Here is a 21,293-nt window from a genome sequence, read left to right as displayed (position 1 = left end):
AAGGAATTTTTGTTTGCTTACAGCGTACAAGCTGTAGTTAATATGCCAAGACACAGAATTTCACAATATTCACTATTTCACTTCACTGCACAAAATGGAGGGGAATAAGTTTTTTTAAAAATATCACACCTGTGGCATGTGGTAACGATGATAGTTGATCATGAGATGTTACTGCCTCCTTTCCAAGGTAGTTTTGTGGTAAACTGCCTTATTTTTTGTACCCATCCTGTTTTCCCAGTGACAGATCCTCGGTAACCGCTTTGGTTTCACACAGCACCTTCCTACCCCCATCAGCGCCGCAGAAGACAACTCAGTCACCTCCACCTCACCTTCCTGTTAGGTTTCTTGCCTTGAAACGACGCCCGGAAGGGAAATAAATACCTCTGGCAACGGTCCTTAAAGCGAAGAGCCTTCATAATTTCCAGGTTTGACGGGATGCGGTCGTTCGGGGTTTTTTTGCAGCTTGAGGCGGTTCCAGGCGGGCCCGGACACCGCCACCTCCCCCCGCGCCCGGGAAGGGGCGGGGCGCTGCCGCCGGGGGCGGGGCCAGCGCTCGGGGCATGCGGCGTCCGCCTCTGCGCAGCGGCCGCGGCCATGAGGCTGTGGGCGCGGAGTTTCCGCCCGGCGCCCGGCCCTTTGTTCCGTAGGGTCAGCGCCTGCCCGTCCTCCTCTGTCCCCCGGCGCCTGTGATGGCAGGGGCGGCTTGAACCCGCCCGAAGGGAGGAGGAGGGAGAGGGAGGAGGAGCCGTGGCCGCCGCTGCCCAGGATGCGATGGGGAACTGCTGGGCGCAGTGGTGCTGCGGGCTCTTCTTCCGGAGGGAAGCCGGCCGGCTCCAGCGAGGCGGAGGGTAAGCAGCACCGCGGCTACCCCTTTCCCCTCCCCGGGGCGGGGAGGTGCTGGGACCGCCCGGCTCCGCCCTTCCCTCACCCTCCTCCTCCTTCTCGGCGGGAGGTGAGAAGTGGCGGCGCGTCCTCGGGCCCGGAGGCGGCTGGTCCAACCCAGCGAGACAGGGGTTGTCTTGGGGTAGGAGGGGGGATGGCATGGCCGGGGAGCTGTTGCACTGTCCGGTGTGGTCCCGGCAGAGAGGAGAGGGGGTCAGGAGGAGAGGGGGTCAGGAGGAGAGGGGGTCAGGAGGAGAGGGGGTCAGGAGGAGAGGGGGTCAGGAGGAGAGGGGGTCAGGAGGAGAGGGGGTCAGGAGGAGAGGGGGTCAGGAGGAGAGGGGAGAGGGAGGAGAGGGGAGAGGGAGGTTAGGAGGAGAAGAGGGGAGAGGGGGGGTCAGGAGGAGAAGAGGGGAGAGGGGGGGTCAGGAGGAGAAGAGGGGAGAGGGGGGGTCAGGAGGAGAAGAGGGGAGAGGGGGGGTCAGGAGGAGAAGAGGGGAGAGGGGGGGTCAGGAGGAGAAGAGGGGAGGAGGGGGGGGTCAGGAGGTGAGGGGGTCAGGAGGAGAAGAGGGGAGAGGGAGGTTAGGAGAAGAAGAGAGGAGGAGGGGGGGGTCAGGAGGTGAGGGGGTCAGGAGGAGAAGAGGGGAGAGGGAGGTTAGGAGAAGAAGAGAGGAGGAGGGGGGGTCAGGAGGTGAGGCAGACACCTGCCACCTCATGCAGGGTCTGGCTATGCCCAGGCTGCCCCCTTCACCCCTTCCTGCAGTAGCAGTGTGTGTAGACTGAAGAAAGGAGATAGGAAGAAAAGTTGTACATGTAGGGTCTACCTTAACAGCTAGAGCTGATGAAATGCCACGGAAAGGTTGCTTGGCTTTGTGCAGTTTGGATGGTTGAGGATGGTAAGGCGATTCCGGGGATGGCTTAGGTTAACTGGTTGTGGGGTCTTACTCCTCAGCCCTCTTTCTGGCTTGTTTTTCGAGAAGGAGCAGCTTAGAAAGGTTTTTCAGGTCAGTTGCCAAAATCTGCGCAGGCTGCTCTGTTTGTGCAAAGATGGAAGCCCACCAGATTTTCTGGAATATGATCTTGAGTTGGGGCCCGAGATTCTGTCGGGATAAAGGGTGACTACTACAGAAGATCAAGAGCAGAATGGTCTGAATAAACTTTCATATATATTGTAAATGTGTAATCAGTGTTTTGTTCTGCAACAATGAGTTCATGGAAAAGCAGTGTACAAATGGGAGGGATACATTATCTGTACAAGAACTTGGTTTTCTTCTATATACTTACAAGTATTTGACACTTACATGTCACTTATTTTTGTCTGATGTGTTAGGATTGAAGTAGTTCTAGACATATGCAGAGCATTTTACATGTTGCAAACTCACAGCATCTGATTTCACATCAGCTCTAGTAGGCAAGACTGAGGTTTTGCTTGTCCTGAAGACCTTTAGGAATACTTTTCAGAGAAATGGGTGAAAGATCAGAACAGCTTGTGTGGAGGATACCTGCTTGTGTTCTTAGGATTCTCTAGCAGAGGGTATGAGAACATCTGAAATGCCTGGACAGGACAGTATCTGTTTCTTGTACTATACTCTGAGAAAAACAGGTAATACTTGAAAGGTTCTTGCTTCACATGTGTTTTTTGCTGAGTCTCCGCTCATAGGCTAATACCCCCTCTTTTTTTAGGTATTAGTGACAATAAGTCTCCAGCATGTGTACTTACTTACCCTTTAAGTTACTGCTTTGGTTGTGGAGTCTCTTTGGTCTTTTATTTTCCCCCACGACTACATCTTTTATCTTTCCATCTGGTCTAAATTGACTATTACGTATTTTTGTTTGTTGTTGTTTTGTTTTGTTTTTTTCTTGTATTCTTTTTTTTTTTTCCTTGTATGTTTGCAATACTTTTGTTACCTTTTTGTATATTAATTGGTGTTTGCAGTGTCATCTGTCCTAGTACTTGGTTTTGGTGTATTTTTGATTCATGAAGCAACATTTGTTAGTTTCCTGCCACAAGGTCTCCAATTGGTTTTCAACAGACGGCTGCTGAAGTTACTGGCTGACTTGCAAGACTTCATCGTGTAACTACTGGCTTCCTGCTTGCTTGGGTTTTAGAGTGGCAAATATGAATGTCGATGCACAGAATTATGAGAAATGCCATTCTCTTAAATGCTGGGAATTAATGAAATTTTTATGAGCATACTCTCAAAGAAGTTTGCTTTTCATGATGGCTTGGCTACTATATGTGCATTCCATTAGTCCAATATCAGATTGTCCTTACCAGAGAAATAAATCTGTCAGCTGTTACAATGTTAAACTGTTACATACATTTTTCAGGTGTTGCATAGCCTGTAGTAAAAGTCTTAGAAAACTTAAATAATAGTACAGAAACCAGCCTTTTCCAGCTGAATGAGTTTTGAAGCCTGAACCTGACATATCGTACATAGGGATCAGTTTATGAAAAAACAATCATCAGTGCTACCTCTTGCAGATAGCTGGCACATGTCTCGGATCACCTTAGTTTTCTGGATGTGCTGGTACTTTACAGAACAGTATTGGATTGTTGAGCAATTCAGGTGTTTTCCTTCCACTGTGTGGTGGGAAGGGCAGGGAATTGTATTAAAATCTGTAAAATGTGTTGTACAAATATGCTAAGTTTACAAGTTAGATTGCTACCAAATTCTGCAAATTTGACTACTTCTGGAACAGCAGAATGTAGTAATGTAGTTTAAGTTAATTGTGATTATTTGAATCACTCAGATTCCCCCCCTGCTGCCCAAACTAGTGCTTCTAGTGCTTCATTATTCTTAGATGCTTCAAGATTTAACTGTAAGACAGAAACTGTGAATTGAATTAATTAAGTATATAATTTTTGACAAGTGTTTCAATATTCTGCAAGATTATGGATTGCCTTTGCTTGGAATTGTTCTTAAAATCTTAGAGATTTATGTATGAATTCCTGCAGTGATTTTAGAGTTCATGTTCAGCATGTGTAGAGAGAAATGCAACACCAAAACCTTCTTTAGTGTAGTATAAGTTTAACTTTCTGTAAAAATACAAACTTTCAGTTGGTAACTTTTATTTTTTTTAGGGAGCATCCTTATGCTTTGACTGAAAGTTCTGCTCGAAGTGCTACAAGCTGCAGCCATAATTAGAAAGTAGGTCATAGCTAATTTGTCACTATATTTGACCATAAGTATTCCTCTTTACTTCTAGAGGAATGTTTTAAAGAAGGAGAGGGGGAAGAGAGAAGAATAAATATAGTCTCTAGATTATTTGTTTGGATAGTTCAGGAGGGGTTATCATGTAGCAAAATTGAAACAATCCTTTTTGCCACTAGTGCAGAAAAGGTAATTTTAACTCATGCCTTGCTTTTAATGGATTAAATGTTCATTTTTAGTGACTTTTTTCAACATGTATGTCTTTGTTTTTTTAAATAAAAGACGATAACATGACTTTGCATAAAAGGAGAATAAAGCATATATATATATATATATATATATGTATGGAGTGCTGAAAAGTTAATCCCCTTAACAGCTTTAGATCTTTGAAGACTGATCTTGCAGTCTCTACAGGTTCTATGTCCCATTAGCTGAACTGTTTCCTCCAGTACCTGTCAAACCTAAATGTTTCTCAAGTCTGTTTTAGAAAATAATGAAACAGTAGAGTTTAAAGGAGAATAATAAAAGCTGTCAGCATTTTAATAGGTTACTGTTTGATTTCAGTTGAAGTTGTTATGTATGGGGGTGAAGTTGATGAGTCTTCCATCTCTGTCCCTAATGACCTCAATCTTCCCTAGTTGCTCTGGGATTTAAGGACTCAAACTCTGGCACAGAATTAGGTTTTCTGTTATTGAGTCCCTGGTTAGCAGGTAGCAGAAAGTGTAGATCTTCCTTGAAACGTCATTGCTCTTGAGCTATTTGTAATTACATTTAGTCAGCTTGCGTTGTCTTAGTTTTCTAAAGGTTCAACTGTTCAATTGTTGCTACTAATCTGACTGCAGCTCATGTGTCTGTAAAGTTGAGCACAATTTAGTGCCTGATGCTGTAAACTGGAATTATGCTTTTGTTAACAATTTCCTGCAACAGTTTTATTAAATCAGATTCTTAATAGTATTGACTCCTGCACACTGAAATGTTACACGGAGGGATAGCAGTAAAATTACTTTAAGTATTCATGCCACGTGACCCAATTGTCCTTGTGATGTAATGCATGACTTAAAGTGGCCTTTCACCTCTGGTTTTGTGGCAATGCATCAATTGAAAACAGTTGTGTGGTGGCAGCTGTGTACTGCAAGGTACCCTGCCGTATCCAAGGAAAAGGTTGCGCAACAAAGAAGAAGTGGGTTGTGCAACAAGTTGCCGAGGAGACATACCCTAACCGACTTCCAAAGAAAAACGCGATGGAGATGAAAAACGATATGATTAAAATAATTCAGGCTTTGGCTGGTGTGTTGCTTTTAGCATAGTAGAAGTAGGTGTTGGTTGCAAGTACAGAACAATCTTTTGTACAAGTATAGAAATGCCTGGGGCCCTGGGTTGTTTATTCCTGATATCACTCAGCACTTGGAACTGGAAACTCTGGTTTTTAAAGTAGTTTGATGAAATGGATGTTGTACTGAAGCACCAGTATCCATCTGAATGTTCTTTTGGGTGATAGCCAAACCTCTTTCACTGGGTAAACATGTATTTTGGTAACTTAATACTGTACTTTTTTTATAGAAGACAGTGTTAGAATAAAGAATCAAGGAGGAGACTGATTCCCTGTGTAAAACTACAGACTGTGAATAAATTTTTTGTAGTTGAAGAGTATTATCTTGACCTCTTTGTAGACGTTTTTCTGACATTCAACCTTGTAGCTGTGCCAAGCTGTCAAAATAAAATATATTGTTTGACATTGATGTTGTACAGGATGCTATGCTAGTAAAGAGTTAAGTGCCATGATGAGCAAATGTTTTAGAAATTGTCTGAAATGATGTTTTTCAGGAAAAATGTATTAAATGTGTTGCAGAACACTTTAAATGTGTACATGTGAAGTCCAGCTTCCTGATAAGTGATTATTTCTTACTTGAGGGTATTGGTCTTTTCTCCGGCTCTGTAGAACATGTTTACATGCTTTTGCCTCTCTCTGCTCTGGTATCAATGCAGGGCACAGGTTCACAAGTAAATGTGTTTAATACATGAATATTTTATGTTTATTTTACACTTACTTAACATATTTCAAAAGCTATTTAAAATTATCAGGCTTGTTTTTCTAGTGCTGTGAGTTGAAGACTATTCTGTAGTGTAACTGTAGACTTATTTTTCCAGATCAAAGTATTTTAGAACATGTTCGACGGGAGAACACTTCACTATAGAGGTGAGTGCTTACATTTCTAGTGATTAAAAAAAAAAAAGTGGAAAAAGCTGAATTCTAGTGATGTCTGCACTGGGTGGCAAGATGGTCGTTTTTACAGCACCTCTGAAAATTAATACATCGTCATTTTAATCTGTCATTTGGAAAGAAGAGAAGTATCTGTTGTGATTTGATACTCAGCACCAGAGTATTCTAAGGTCTGCCTATCGCATCTTTCATCACTTCTGTGTTGGGAGTGATTTTTATTTTCCACTTACATAAGTGCAAGATGTTTAATTCTTGATTGCAGGATCATGGATATGATTCTACAAAAAGCTAGAATCTGATGAGGTTACTTTCTAGTTAGTTGCATTTGTAGTCTACTTTATTCACTACAGAGGTCCTTCCTCAGCCCCTGAATGTCACCGTTTTTTGCTAAGGGTAGTGTAAGGTTAATTTGTATAAATCGAGATTTTCAGAATAACCTAGTTTACTTTCTCTGAGTGTTCCTTATGGTCTAAAAGTCCTAGACCTTTCAGATTGCCTCCATTACTGAGAAGAACATTACTAACTGTAATCATTGCCTTGGCTTTCAAGAAAGGAGGCAGACATATATGGTGTGGGAAATCTGTTATAGTGCACAACTTCCAGTTGTGAGAGTGTTTCTGCAGCAGAAATATGTTAGGGAAAATGAGGTTTTGTCCTCCTCCCAAATTATTATTCATGTTCTGCTTACAGCAGTTAGTCAGTATCCAGGTCAATGAGGAGTCTTGATGTCAGTACTGACCTCTGTGTTTGATGTATTGACTACATGTAAGATTATATACTGAAAATAGTATGGAGAATTTCCATTTGTTTTGTTTATACGTGCTAGCTGAACTTTTGCTGGATGAGTTTGTGCAGCTTGGAATGCTTTCTGTGTTCTTGCCTGGTTTGGGCTTTTTTTGGCTTCCTATCGTTAAGCATTACATTATCGACCTTTAGTTTCTTCTGTGCAAAGCTGGGAGGGGGGGGTGGTTGGTGCTAGGTTTTTTTTAGAGTTCTGGGTAGAAAGTAACTCTGTTTTCTGTAAACTAAATTCATTTTCAATACTTTTTGATAAGCATCACAGTTGCCATGTGAGGTAGAGGTTACATACAGTATACTCCTTACATCTTCTACATGTTTAATTGAGTGGGTGCTCTGGTGTATGTCAGCGCCATATTATTCCTTCCACTGTTTGTATTAGAATTCTCCAGAGACACAGAATTATTAGCAGTCTTTTAAGCTAATGAGGTTTCATTTTTATCTGGGCCCTCACATAAGCTGTAGTGAAATACATGAATGCTTTCTAATTTTGATTCTTCTCCTTTTAGAAGAATGTAATGTTTAAGAAAAGAAACATTGGTAAGATAGGTCCTACTCTAAAAGTAGTATTCTCTCTGAAAGTAGGGGCTTTCATAAATGGTATTACAGTCCCGCTGTTATCACTGAAGTAGTGGTTTTACAAAACAGATTAAATATGTAATAATATTTGCTGTATGTGTTTAGTGACTTGTTATATTGAATTGTAAAGAATGTTTACTTCTTTTTCTCTGCAGTTTGAGAACCTAGTGGAAAGTGATGAGGTACGTATTTGGACCATAATGGAAACTTGTTAGTACAACCCTTAAAAATGGTTCCAAGATCTATATCTTCTTCACACTTCATGCTATGTTGCAGACTTAAATTGCAAGGTTTTTTTTTACTTTGAGTTTTGCTTGCTCTGGGGATGAGTATTTAACACTTTGGGAGAGACAGAGACCTAAGAGAAGAGAAAACTGGTTGGGGGGATTATGGGAGTTAACCTTTTCAGGAAGAGAACACCATGGACATTAGGAAGGCAAAAAGAAAACAAGAAAAAAAAAAAGAGGGGAAAAAAAGGGAGGGTGGAAGACTTGAAGTGGAATTTGCTCCTGGTATAATTCTTGTTTAAGACTCAGCAAATGTTTTCTATCTGAGAACATAAATGGACCTGGGTTGCTTTGCTAAGGAAAGTTTTAGGAGTGCTCTGTCTTTACAATTATGAGTAAACTGTCTGAACAATAGTTCAGAAAAATAGAAGTTGGCCCTAAAACTTCACTCTTACAAATTTAATACAGCTTGGTAATGAGCGGGACACACACCGCATTTTCAATACCCTGTAATTAAAAACATGAGGACTAATAATTTGGTTCCTGTAATACACCACTGGAATATTTATTTTTAGTTGGAAGTACTACTTTTTTTATGTAGTCAGCTGCTTCAGTTGATTGCATAATAAGATTTTTTTTTCTTAATTCCACATTAAAACAGGGGATTTTTTCCCCCTAACTGTAAAACCAATATATGAGAGAAACTAGGTTTTCATATTGGTTTTTTTTTTTCCATCTTAAAATTGAATGATTGATTGGGATTCTCAAAAACTCAGACTCTTTTTTTTTTCTTTTTTTTTTTTTTTTTTTTTTTTAACAGGGGGAAAGCCCAGGAAGCAGTCACAGGTAAGAATTTGAGATTCGGGATATCTCCATCTCTCTGCTTGCCCACTGTGACTATTAAATTTTTAATTCGTTCCTGTCAAAACTCTTTCTGTCTTTCTAGTTGTCAAATACATGGAAAGAATACATATCAAACTATCCTTAATGCTTAACCATGTCAAAACATCTTAGATGATAACTCATCATGCAAAAACTATACAAGACAGTTAAAAAAGTATATTGCAGAGATAATATTTTTGTTCCCAGGGTCTGCATTGAAAGTTACAGGGCTGTTAGTGCTACAGCTCCAGTGAGTTTTTTGTGAGCATGTTAATAGTTATGTAAGCAGTAGAAATTTAGAGGTCTCCTCTACAGTAAATGTATGAAGAGCCCAAAGTGTATGCTTTGGTTGTCTAATTCTAGACAGTTTTGTATTATTTAATTTTGATAGTTCCCAAATGTTGTTCTGTGTCAGTGGTCCCAAAAAAGTAATATAGGAAACTTTATAATTATAATAATGCTTTTGTGGTCTTGTCTGTTAGATACATAAAAGTAGGAAGTTGATGAAAGCAAAACAATTTACAATTAGGGGACCAAAGCAAGTAAGAAAAAAAGTGATGTTCACACTGCAATGATACTAACCATTCTATTCCAATAGTTATGTTAGGAAATAATGTTTTGAAAATATGCTTTCTATAAAGATAGAATGCTCTGTAAGAGTAAGGAGAGGCAGTGTTGTCTTGAGTAAACTGGAACTTTGGAACTCTGTTCTCAGGAGGAGCAGGTGAAAATCACAGCGTAGTTAATTTGCATTAAAGGACCAGTCAAGGAAGACTATGGATATGTTTAAGTGCAACTTGGGGTTGTCATGCGTGAATAATAGATGGAGTCTTTTTGTGTTTCTCCCATGCTTTTAGACCTCTAACTGAGGAGGAAATTGCTGACTTGAAAGACAGACATTATGACTCCATTGCTGAAAAGCAGAGAGTTGTTGATATGAAACTTCAGTCAGAGGTAAGCAGTAATGACGACTACTAGTATGGTATGGATAGCTTTTCTTTTAAAGTAGTTACAATCAACTATGAACGCAAGGAGATTCCATTCACATGAACGAAACAATTGGGTTTTGTTCATTGGTTGGTATTTTTTAGTCTACAAAATGCACAAAGAGATTGCTGCTCAACTAAATTTGCATCAGAGATAGCTTCTTTTTAATAACCTCTTAGCTGAAAAATCAAATGAATAGGCTGGCTCTCTGAGATCTGTTAAATTTGAACTTTTTTTGGTTTTTTACAAAAGGCAAAATGGGGAGTATATTTGATTCAACTTTTCTTGTGCTCCGTTTTTTCCAGAGCTTTCTTAAGGAAAAAACATGTAACTTGTTTTGTTTTAGTGTGTTGCAGCAATTAATGGAATTTGATGTGGAATACAATTGGGAGTGATTTTTAATGAAGTATCAATGAAGTATGCAACTGAAAAGATTTAAGTCTTTCACTATGCAGTTCTTAATAAAATGCAGTGTGCATTTACATCAATTCATTAGTAAATATTTTTATTCAATAGGGTAATGTTTAGTTATCTAAATTTCATGGGATGTTGGGGGGAAGCTGTTAGATTCAGTTAATGAAGAAAAATGTTTTAGCTATAGTCAATTTTATTTTATTTTTATTTTCTAGTAGCTCTTTTGTTTTATTGAGCTTATGGGTTTATTCATAGGAAGATAGATAGGTTCTGCTTTTGTTAACCATTACTATTTTGTTCATATACAGTTAGCCTTACAAGAGGAGAAGTTAAGAATAGAAGAGGAGGCTTTATATGCTGCACAACGTGAAGCAGCCAGGGCAGCAAAGCAGAAAAAGCTCTTGGAGGTGAGGGGAAAAAGACCCCAATATATATCAGAGCTTCTGTTCTGTTTCTATGTATGCAGATTTTCCTAATATCCTTTACATCTCAGGAAATGTAATGAGGAAATTGCTTTGGCTTGTAACTTCCAATAGAGAAAGAAATATATGGTTTGAAAATACAGCTGACTGGAACAGCTGAAAATTATCAGAATTATTTGAAGCAGCTTGTGTTGCTGAGTATAGATTTTTTTCAATGAGATGTATGATTTGAATCTATAATTAGCTTTACAGACTTCTTGCATTATGTAGTTGCTGATCTTTAATGTAAACTGATCTGTGATGGTTTTCCAGTAAAAAAACCTGAAATTAAGCACACATTATAAATAATTTAGACTTATAAAATGTACTTTATATATTTGTGCACTTAACTGTTCCTTATCTCTCTGGTTTGTGTTAATGTGAAAATGTGTGTTTCCAAGTTGTCTGAATTTACTGTTGACCCTGCTTTGAGCAGGAGGTTGGACTACATGACCTCCTGAGGTCCCTTCCAACCTGAGTTGTTCTCTATCATTTTGTGATTTGTATGTGTAGCAGCCAAAGTCCAGTGATGACTTAACAGTAGTCTTTTTAATATATCTGTGCCTACTTTCAGATGTCTGGTGTCCATGCTTTTGGAGTTTGGTCAAGCAAAACAAAAGCCACGTTATGTTTTCCTGCTTTGTTTTTTTTTTTTTTTTTTTAAACAGATGCTCTTCTGTATCCCAATAGCATTTATTTCTGATTTTGCAGTTCAAAAAGTTACATATTACATATTATGCATTTAGTATTTTTGCCATCTTAATAAGCTCTGTCTTCTCACACAAATTTTAGGTTGCCAGAAATGTGTATGTTAAAAAGAACATTTTCACTTTGGTGTTTATCTATAATGTGTATGGCCGCAGCTGTAGCATGTTCAAGGAAACAGTCCACTAGACATGTGATGTGTGTTCAATTAGAAGTAAATTTTCTAAAGTTCAGATTCAGACTAACAGAAAAAGTCTGAAATCTACAATATGTATAGAGATCTTTAACCCTAGTGTATTGTCTATATTCAAAAGAGAATTAACTGAAAATTGTTATTTTCAGACTGATAGTGATGACTGAGTTTTCATCTAATATTGGTCTATATAAAGTCATCAAAAGTATGTTTTATGGCTTTAAGAGGTTTTTGTAGAAGTTCTGTGCAAGAAATGCTATTTTTCTTGTCTTTCAGTATTTTTAACATGTACCTTCTTTAGTCAGGACTTACGATACAATGCACTTTAGAGATTTTAAGTTCCTCCTCTTTGTAAAATTAGTACCACTTATCTCCTTTACAAATGATCCCCTACAAACCCCATAAGGATTATAAGGGTTTCTAAGGAAGCATTTTTGTATAGACACATCAAGCATTTAACTTTTCTAAATAAACTAGAATCCATTTATGACTACATAACTCATCTCTTCGCTGTTTGTGGGCAGAAGTCTTCTAAATGAGAAAATAACTTTTTCACTGCAAGTATGGCATCCCTTTAAAACTAATTTGGCTTGCTGATGTTGCCCTACTAAATGTCAGGGTTTTTAACAGTGGAGAATTTTAATGTATGTGTATCCTGGAACTTACAGTGCTAGATATTTGTGACCTGGCAAATGGGTAGATACTTTAAATTGGCTGTTATGTGGGTGTATGAATCTTAAAAGTGTTGAATATGTCAGTAATTGATTTTTACAGACTTGTTAACTATGTCGGTGCCAAATCCCTCTTTCTTTCTCCCTGCCTACTTAAGTCTTCTCACCTATAACCACCATTTTGTGATATTTCTACTTGTTCTATGCTTCCCATTTCCTTACTGGTTTCAGTCTGCTTTTTCTGGTACTTATTTAAATACCTGAAATGGAAAGTGTGCCAAGAGATGAAGCCATCATCGTTTTGGAAATGAAAAATGCTAGTTGACCCAATCCAGTCACCTCATGAGATTATTTACCCAGTGAAGAGCAATTTTTAGATTAAGTTAAAGTTGACATAAAAAATTCTGGTTAATTTACCTCTGCTTTTCTTTTGCAGAGACAGATCTATTAATGCTGAAAATAGATTGTTTCAGAAAATACAGTAGCTAGATTCATCTGCCTTGTCTGCAGAACTAGCTTGTTCCTTTTTATTTTAGTCTTTGTCATAATCAGTGAACAATTACTACTTCATAACTGATTTACCTTTAATCACATAGCTGATATGCCTAGTTTTTATGCTTTTATTTCTTCAAGGCAGGGAAAAGAAACTTGAGACAACTTAAAGTTGTTTAAACCCTAAAATTTAAGCAGAACCCTACTGCCATGACATCTGTTGTTTCTCTTGTAACTACAAAATAAATGCATTTATGGCTTATGTCTCGTATTTTTCATTTTGGTTTTGCCTAGTGATTAAAAAAAAATAAAATTAAAGCTTTCTACATTAAGAGTGTAGAGGCATTAATACTTTTTGCCTCATTTATATTAATAAGAGCAGAAAACAAAGCTCTTACTAATATAAATGAAGCACTTAGTGCTGATACACACAACCAGAGCTGATGGCTCTATTGCCAATAAGAGGACCTGAAGGAAATATTTCTTTTTAAATGGTAGGGTGACTGTTCTTGTGCACAGAGCAAAACAAATCAAATATAACCCAGGTGTTAGTTGTGTGTTGAAAGTGCCTGTGGCTTAAGAAGAGAAGATAATAGAGAAGAACAAATACAATCATGAATGAGGTGGTGTTCACATGTTTCTAGATGAATTGATGGGGGATTTTTTTTTGGTGCATGAAATAAGTTTAAAATGTCGAGAGCGCTATTTACAAGCTACTTTTAAGTGGAGAGATTTGAGATTAAAAACAATACCACTTGCATGTAACAGTCCCTTCAGTATCACAGAATTTGATGTCTATTTGAATGAAAGTCAGTCTTTTCCTGAGTTGTACTTAAACTGCGCCAAGGACCAGGACAATGCTCCTTCTAATGTTGCAGATAAGGGAATGCTTAATGTATTGAGTATATTACTCTGAGTGATTCTATTCAGCTTTTTAACGATTTACTTCTTCGATAGCAACGTAGACAGCAAAGGATAACACAGAGAGCACGTGCTGTTAATAATGGAGAATATCAGAGGTAAGATAAAAAATTTTGTTAGTGATAATCAAGAACCATGACTGTTTTAACTCCCATTCCTCATCTCCCCCACACCAAAAAAAATATCCATATTTTTCAGACCTGATGTACATAGCATTTCTAAGTCAGAGTTGTTTTCATTCACTGAAGTTTTCTTCACACCAAAGAGTTACTGAATGCAAACTAATTACCATTAATCTGCAGAATTAGAGGGTAGATTTCAATTGAACCTATTTCCAGCTGCTAATATATATTTATATTAAGAAGGTGCTTATGTGTAAAATCTTGGGCAATATGAAAATATTTTTATTATTTGAACTGTGTTTAAAATACCTAATAGAAATACATGCTAATGAAATGGGTAATTGAATGGTTTGTATAGTCTGTTTCTTCACTAATATTCTGAATTTAGTCTCTTCACTCCCACCTTCTGTGTTCAGTGTTGGGGGGAAAAACCCTCACAAAATTCCACCCCAGACCCCACCCCTCCCCAAAATTTATTGTGGTATGTTATTTGAGTTTAGAAAAAATCAAACATATATTTTTGTTTGGAAGAGAAGGGGTATAGGAGGGATTTTCAGTTAGGGAAGGACAGTTAGAAAAGGTGCTGTGAAAACAAGTTTTATGGCTTGAGTAGGAACTAGCCAGATTTTAGAAACAAAGGACTGCAGTAGCAGGATATGAATTAATTAGTTAAAAAGGAATTGAAAATTAAGGAGGCATTATCTAAAGTGACAAAGGATGAGAGAGAAAGAGTTGTTTGTTGACAGAGGTTAATTCATTTTTAACTGAAAATACTACTAAAAATTGAGCAGAAGCCCAGACTGGGAGAGAATGTGATGAGTAGGAATGGAAAGGCATTTTGCAGATAATTTTATAAAGATTTTAGTTAAAGGTGTATGTGCTTTGTAGCATAGAACTGGGGGCATGTGGATTAACATATCTATTATGGCATCCTTAGAGGTCTGTAATACTAAAACCAGTACGTGCATTTTTCTTACAGCTCTGTGACAGAGGAAGATTTTGATTCTTTCTTAAGAAATACAAAGTTCCAGTATGAAGCTTTTCGAAGTAGTAGTAAGTCTTCCTTTTCTTATGTTTTTAAATGTTAAGTGACTCTGAGGAGCACAGAATGCTGTTTCTTTTTCTAGATAAACTGCATTTATTTATGTTTTGATATTCACACACATATATATATATAAAATGTGTATACATATATTTGTATAAGAAAATCTGATAGGAACTTCTTACCATCTCTAATCCCCGATGCTTCAAGTGCTCAAAAAAACACAGCATACGCAACTTGTGCTACAGCCATTCCATTTCTGAAAAGCAAGTTCTGTAACCAAACAAGTTCTGTGCATAGATTTTATTTTACAAAGGCTTTCCAACCATTTTTGTGGAGGCAACATCAATGCAGTGAACTTTTTCTTGTAAAGCCTAACTGTGTATTAAAGGTGCGAATCTGTGTGTATAGCTTTTTTAATAATCTCTTAGCAAAATAATTAGAATCATACTAATGGTTAATTTTTTTTCTAACGAAGTGCAAGAGAAGATTTGGCTGCCTATATTTAAAAATTCCACTAACAATTTAGAGGAAAACAATTTTATAAACTTATATCCATAAATTTTGATGAAAGGATGTGATAGTCACGAAAAAGCTGGAGGATTGATGGTAATTCTTCTGTGAAGACTTGCAAAGAAACCAAAACCAACCCTTCTGCCCCCTCCCTCTGCACACACCGCCCCCCTCCCCCCAACCCAAGCTACAGGCAATGTTTCCCAAGACCAGCATAAAGCTTACTAAATTCCTCTGTAGTTCTAATTAGACAGTATTGCTAAATGTCCTTTTGTAATATCTTAGTGATGCTATTAAAAAGCTACTGTATGCTCAATGAAATACTTTTTCAAATGTTCCTGAGGTTTAAAGGCCACAAAACATAAGAAAACTTTATTTGAATGTTCAGTTTTGCATATTGACCTGAAATGTAACTATGTTTACAAAGTAAAAAAATGAATTTTTTTATATAGGGCTTTCATCTGATGCTACAGTGCTGACACCCAACACAGAGAGCAGTTGTGACTTAATGACAAAAACAAAATCAACGAGTGGAAATGATGATAGCACTTCATTAGACTTAGAGTGGGAAGATGAAGAAGGTATTTATTCTGCAGTTCAGTTTCATTCTGAACTTACAAGTTAAATGCTCACTGTAAAAGTTAAATGTTGATTGTAAATTTGTTGTTTTCAAAAGAGAAGGTGATTTAAAACTTAATTCTGATGGAATATTTTGATAAATGTGGTTATCTGTCTAATAAATTAATTAATTTCTTTGGATCCTTCAGTAAATGTCTTTTCCTGCATTTTGTGGAACTGACTTGTTAATTCACAACAAAACTAATGGTAAAGAAATGCTGCCCTCTTGTGTGCCAGTAGCAAAAGGAACAGCTTGTTCTTTGTTTTAGAATGTGGAAGCTGGTCAGGAGTCTGTCTGAAGTATTTCAGGAAGCATTGTTTCTTTAAACCCCAATTAGTTTTATTGACACTTCTTCTGGAAACTTAGGTGTGTGTTCCAGGTGAATATCCAACTATCCTAATTGCTCCTGCTGTTTGTTATAGATCTTTTCTATTCTCTTTAGGAAACCTGCAAAAGCTCATGTGTTTTTCATAGTTAATCCAGAATTTGGGGACCTTGATTCTTGAAAAACTTGACAAAATAAGCTTGGATTTCTTTTAACCAATGCATAACAGGATTTATTTGCTGTAATAGGCTGAGTTTTGCATGTAATTTAAATGTTTAGCACTGTCAAGGATACTAAAACATCTAGTTCAGAAACCTGGTTTGAAAGACTTAAATTTCACAGATTTACCCAGAAATATCCAGTATCTTTTTTTAGCTAGCATGTGCAAGAGCTATTAGCATTCTAGAGGAACTGAAGCTAGGGCAGGATCACTTATGTTGAAGCACACTCTATTTTATGTTTTGAGTAATTAGCACCAGTGCAGAAACAGTGTTCTGGGAACTCTGTATTCTACACCGTGTTGAAGAAACAGGAAAATTGCATTCTCTGCTTTTTTACAGATTGAGTCCTCCCACTCTTAGGAGTTATCTTAATGTAAAGTCTTTCTAAATAACTACGCTAAAACAAATGAGGCATACCTGCATGCAAAATTACCTTGCTCGTTTGACTCGTTGAGGGTCTTGTTGCATATGGGCTTGTATTACCCTTTTTGTTGGCAAATTTAATTCAGTGTACAGAATTAACTATCTGTGACGTTTGTATTCATTGTTCTTTTATCACTGTCACATTGATTTATCCCTAAGCATTCATCTGGTTTTGAGGTAACTAAATAGTAAGTACTGGGAAGTGCCAAAAACTATCTAAGCCCAGAGAAAAAAAAATGCTGCATAGTTCTATTTCTGATTCCTATTAGCCTGCATTCTACAAAGGGAAATAATTTTTAGAGTTGGTCATTGTGATGGAAGTGCATCTCTTCTCACTAGTAACCTCAGCTCTTGAGCAGAAGAGATGCTTGAGAACATGACCTGGTTTCATGGCTGCAAAAGGAAGGAATGTGGTAATTTGAAAGAAGCACTAATCAATATTGTAAGGACTTTGAGTAGTTTTTAGCACATTGATGGTAGATCTGGACCAACTTCAGTGTATTAAAGCCATCTCCCTGAAAGGGGTTGACTGCTTGCTTGAGGGAAGAGGTTTAGTTACTGTGTGTGCTGTCAAAATCTACTGTGGAGACTGAACAACTCCACAAAAGTGTGTGTGTGTGTTTGGGGATTTATTGCTCTGGGATATTCATTTATGGTCTAGTACACATTTTTACTATTAGTAGACAAAGTTGTATGGGGGCTGAACACAAAGTAGAGAACTCTACTGTTTTGAAAGTGTAAAACAACAACTAAGAATAGTAACAAAAGATTATATTGCTTGACTGAAAAGGTACCAAATTAGGAGGTTCTTAGCAGGGAGTGTCTAGATCCTGAGCAAGGCTTGATTGTGTACTACTGATGGTAGTGTCTAATCATGTAGTGGTAGTACTGAAATGGGATTGTGGATACGAGCTCTCTGAGTGCAGCAAATGCATAGTTTATGCCCTGCAATGTTGTAGTTTATAAAGAGTATTATACAAAAAGACAAAGGGTGTGGGGAGAAAATTGTAAATCCTCCTCTTTTTCCTTTCCAGTGGTTGTAGGAGGGTTTTGATACGCCATGAGAAAGTCTATAATTACTGACAAAATGAACAGCATCTCTGCTGTCTTGGTGCAGTTTGTGACCAATGTTTTGCCTTATTTTGTGTGAAATTAAATAACCTTTTCAGACAAACTGAAGACCTTTCCTAGACAAATGTACCCAAGATCTATCTAAACTTCAGCTGCTCTTTAAAATGGTTCATATGATGGTGTTTCATCTCTTTGCTACTAAGTTACTGCAGTATTACAGGGTTGCCCAGACATTTAGCTTTTCTGGAAATGCCACAGTACCAAAAGTCTTCTAATGTTTACATGCCCATAACGTAGGGCAGCAGGCTGCATATATAGGAGAAATAAATGCTGCTAGTGAGTTGTTTCATTATGTTGTCTGTCTTCCTTAGAACTCTGTGAAATAACATCACTGGCTGTGGTGTTCATTTGGGCCAAACTGACTGCAAACTATGGATTTCATTTGAAAATCGCCACCAGAAAAAATACAGGGGATGCTCAGGAGTGAAATTACCAGAGTCTGGGTCTCCTAAAGGATTTTTGTTTTTTTTTCTTCTAATGTTCTAATCCAAATGTAAAGGTACTTCCCTCAAGACTGTATCTATTTTTCTTAAAACATGTCTTTAATTGTAGGCATGAACAGAATGATTCCAATGAGAGAACGTTCCAGAACAGAAGAAGATATCCTCCGGGCGGCACTGAAATTTAATAGCAAGAAGACAGGAAGTAATCCAGCTTCAGCCTCTGACGATTCTAATGGATTGGAGTGGGAGAATGACTTTGTTAGTGCTGAAATGGATGATAATGGCAATTCAGAATATGCTGGATTTGTAAATCCTGTTTTAGATTTGTCTGCATCAGATGTAAGGATATCTGATTCTGATCGTCAAGACAGATAGTGAAACTGTGTGGCCCTTGTTTATGACCAAATTTTGGAAAGTGAAATAGAATGTATAAAACCAATTTGCTCTTTTATAACATGGTTCCCTTTTTTCATATAGATAGATCAGCAAGGAATGGGAATGACTTGCTATCTGAATTAATTCAGAATTAAGTGCAATTTTATCATCTACCTTCTAAACTTTTATGAAAACTGGGATGATTCTATTGTGTATATTTCTGGATATCTGGATTTAATATAAAATTATCTGCACTAATTTAAGCATCACAGCTTGACATACCTATGTTTTAACCAGCCTCTTTTTCGGGATGATGTTTCTACTGATTTTGTTTTTAAAATTCATCATTGGCCTAACATTTATCTCAGAAACAGTCTTATATAATTTATCTAATACTTGAATATAGAAAAATAATTTAAATATGTTTTTATTTCTAATATGTGGTTTTGGCTTGTTCTTTAGCTGTTTAGAGGGTGTGCTTAGCCAGCTGCAAAACAAATTTCACACATGGTAAATTGCATTTTTTTCCTTGTCTAGCTTATAGTCTTCCTAACCTTGCATTGTCCTCTTTCCATTGACTATATTTTTTTATTACTTTATGCTAAGCACAGTTAACCTCAATAAACATAGTATAAATCATCAGGTTAGATAAGATACTGTCATGTATTATATGCCAGACTTAGTTAAGTGTTTGCTAGATAGAAAACCAACTATAAAAATTCTTTGTGCGTCAAACTGGAAATTTTAATCAGTATCTAGTGGAGAACTGGAAGGACCAAAGTCTTGATTTCCCCGCCCCCCAAACAGACCAACTGTTACTACCTGGTCCTTAAACTCCTTTAGTTGTGGAAAACTTATAATTCAGCTTGACTGGGAAAAGCAACATTCTCTGAGCAAACTGGGGGAGGGGCGATTGCTCTGCTGCTGGGGTGGGAAGAAAAAGAACCTAAAGACTGAATTCCTATATCTGCTTTTTAAAAAGAAGAAAAAGTTCAAGATACAAAACATCATGTTTTAAGTGCTCTAGCTTTCCTGTGCCTCTAAACTGGATGGTTAATACTGCTGATACGGACTGAAAATCAAGGAGGTGTTCAGTTACTGCAAATCTGATGTAATGTATTGTGTGGTTTCCCCCAATATTAATGTAAGTTATACTTTTTAAAAAAAGCTCACTGAAGAGAACATGCAAACCACTTGTAGATCTCAAACTTTTCCCAAAGTTTCAGTAAAGCCATTTTACTCTCTGTTATTTTGTGTAGCTGTCTTGTTTTTCCCTGAAAAAGGGCATGTAACTTAACACAATGTGTTGCTTTGACTCCACAATGGTGAAGTAGTAAATCTGCCTCGTCAGAATAACAGAATTTGTCAGTGAAAGTTATGTCACTGTTTTAGGTCCACTGAGCCTATATATAATATTAGGGTCACTACAGTGTGGTCCTCTTCATGACTTGAAAAAAATACTGCACACTTGGCTTAAATATGTACAAATGTCAACACTAACGAACAGATAAATCTTGTTGTTAACATTCCGTTTCTTAATTTAAATTGTAGCTATGTCATTGAAAATATTTTAATGTAATTATCTATGTTTGCAATGCCTGTAATAAGCTTTAAAAATTTGTACACATCAAATGTATATTTTTGGTTTGCCATAAGATACTGCTGTGTAACTTCTCCTGAACATTTATTTGTATAATATATTCCTATGGAAATGAAGGCAACTTTCTCAACATGTAAATAACATGGTTTTTTTACCTGCTGAAACTGTAACTTACCCTGCCATGATCACTACTTTTCCTGACCAGTGAACGTGAGGTTAACTTGTCCTGACCATTCTTAGAGGAAGTAAACTGGCTGATAGTCCTGTTTGTAGAATGAACAAGCACTCAGGAAAAAGGAAGCTGATGCAGCTGAAGGCTTTTACTGTGATGGGTATGTTGTGTAGCCAGGGTTAATAGCATTCTGCTTTTCAGAGTTCAGTACACCACACTGAATGACTTAAATTATGGTTGGTATTTGTGGAAATTTAAGAAATTGAAAGATTATATAAATAGCTCATGTGGAACAATACACATTTTACAGTACTGTTGTATCTGCACAAATTTAAAAGTCATTAAAATTTTCAGTCAGTCTTATGTTTGTCAATGTTTAATCTGCTGCTAGTTTTGACTGCCATGTCGTGTATAGTGAAAACTTGTGTGAAGATGAATTGTTAAAACATTACCCAGAATTTACCTATGTGTTAGCTAACTGAGGAAGGTTTTAATAAGTAATTAGTCATGTCTTTACTGAATTTCCATAGCATCCCTTCTTGAGACATGTTGCTTTGGAAGGGAAGCTCTAACAAGCTGCGGTAACAGAGAACTTGAGGAACTTGGGAGTGTGGAGCGTTTCTTCTGTCAGCAATGAGCAGCTGTACCCTCATAATTCAAAGGTAAGATAACCTTCCTTGTGTAATGAAGGCAGCTTCCTAGTCTTCATGCTTGTCTGAGCT

General features: G+C 37.5%; 1 protein-coding gene across 4 annotated transcripts; it reads left to right on the top strand.

Annotated features, from left to right (window-relative positions):
• The first annotated feature begins 97 nt into the window (after window positions 1-97).
• Window positions 98-20,048, top strand: AP1AR (adaptor related protein complex 1 associated regulatory protein). Of its 4 annotated transcripts, XM_074905240.1 has the most exons (11): window positions 98-848; window positions 961-969; window positions 6,183-6,231; window positions 7,788-7,814; window positions 8,680-8,705; window positions 9,599-9,695; window positions 10,451-10,549; window positions 13,622-13,683; window positions 14,687-14,760; window positions 15,715-15,843; window positions 18,534-20,048. In XM_074905240.1, exons 1-11 carry the CDS (start codon window positions 772-774, stop codon window positions 18,797-18,799), a joined length of 915 nt encoding a protein of 304 aa, XP_074761341.1. In that variant the 5' UTR covers window positions 98-771; the 3' UTR covers window positions 18,800-20,048. The 4 variants fall into 4 exon arrangements, with proteins under 4 accessions (XP_074761341.1, XP_074761340.1, XP_074761343.1 ...); XM_074905239.1 differs by lacking the exon at window positions 961-969; XM_074905242.1 differs by lacking the exon at window positions 10,451-10,549.
• Window positions 20,049-21,293: the final 1,245 nt, after the last annotated feature.

This window comes from Athene noctua, chromosome 4 (genome assembly GCF_965140245.1).
Source record: "Athene noctua chromosome 4, bAthNoc1.hap1.1, whole genome shotgun sequence".
NCBI classification, from domain to species: Eukaryota; Metazoa; Chordata; class Aves; order Strigiformes; family Strigidae; genus Athene; species Athene noctua.
Note: the sequence above shows the minus strand (reverse complement) of the source record. Positions and strands in the feature narration are given on the sequence as shown.

Coding starts and splice junctions, on each gene's coding strand:
- AP1AR (XM_074905240.1), top strand. CDS start 772: ATGGGGAACTGCTGGGCGCAGTGGTGCTGCGGGCTCTTCTTCCGGAGG. Junction 7,815..8,679: donor ACCTAGTGGAAAGTGATGAG/GTACGTATTTGG, acceptor TTTTTTTAACAG/GGGGAAAGCCCAGGAAGCAG. Junction 15,844..18,533: donor AGAGTGGGAAGATGAAGAAG/GTATTTATTCTG, acceptor CTTTAATTGTAG/GCATGAACAGAATGATTCCA.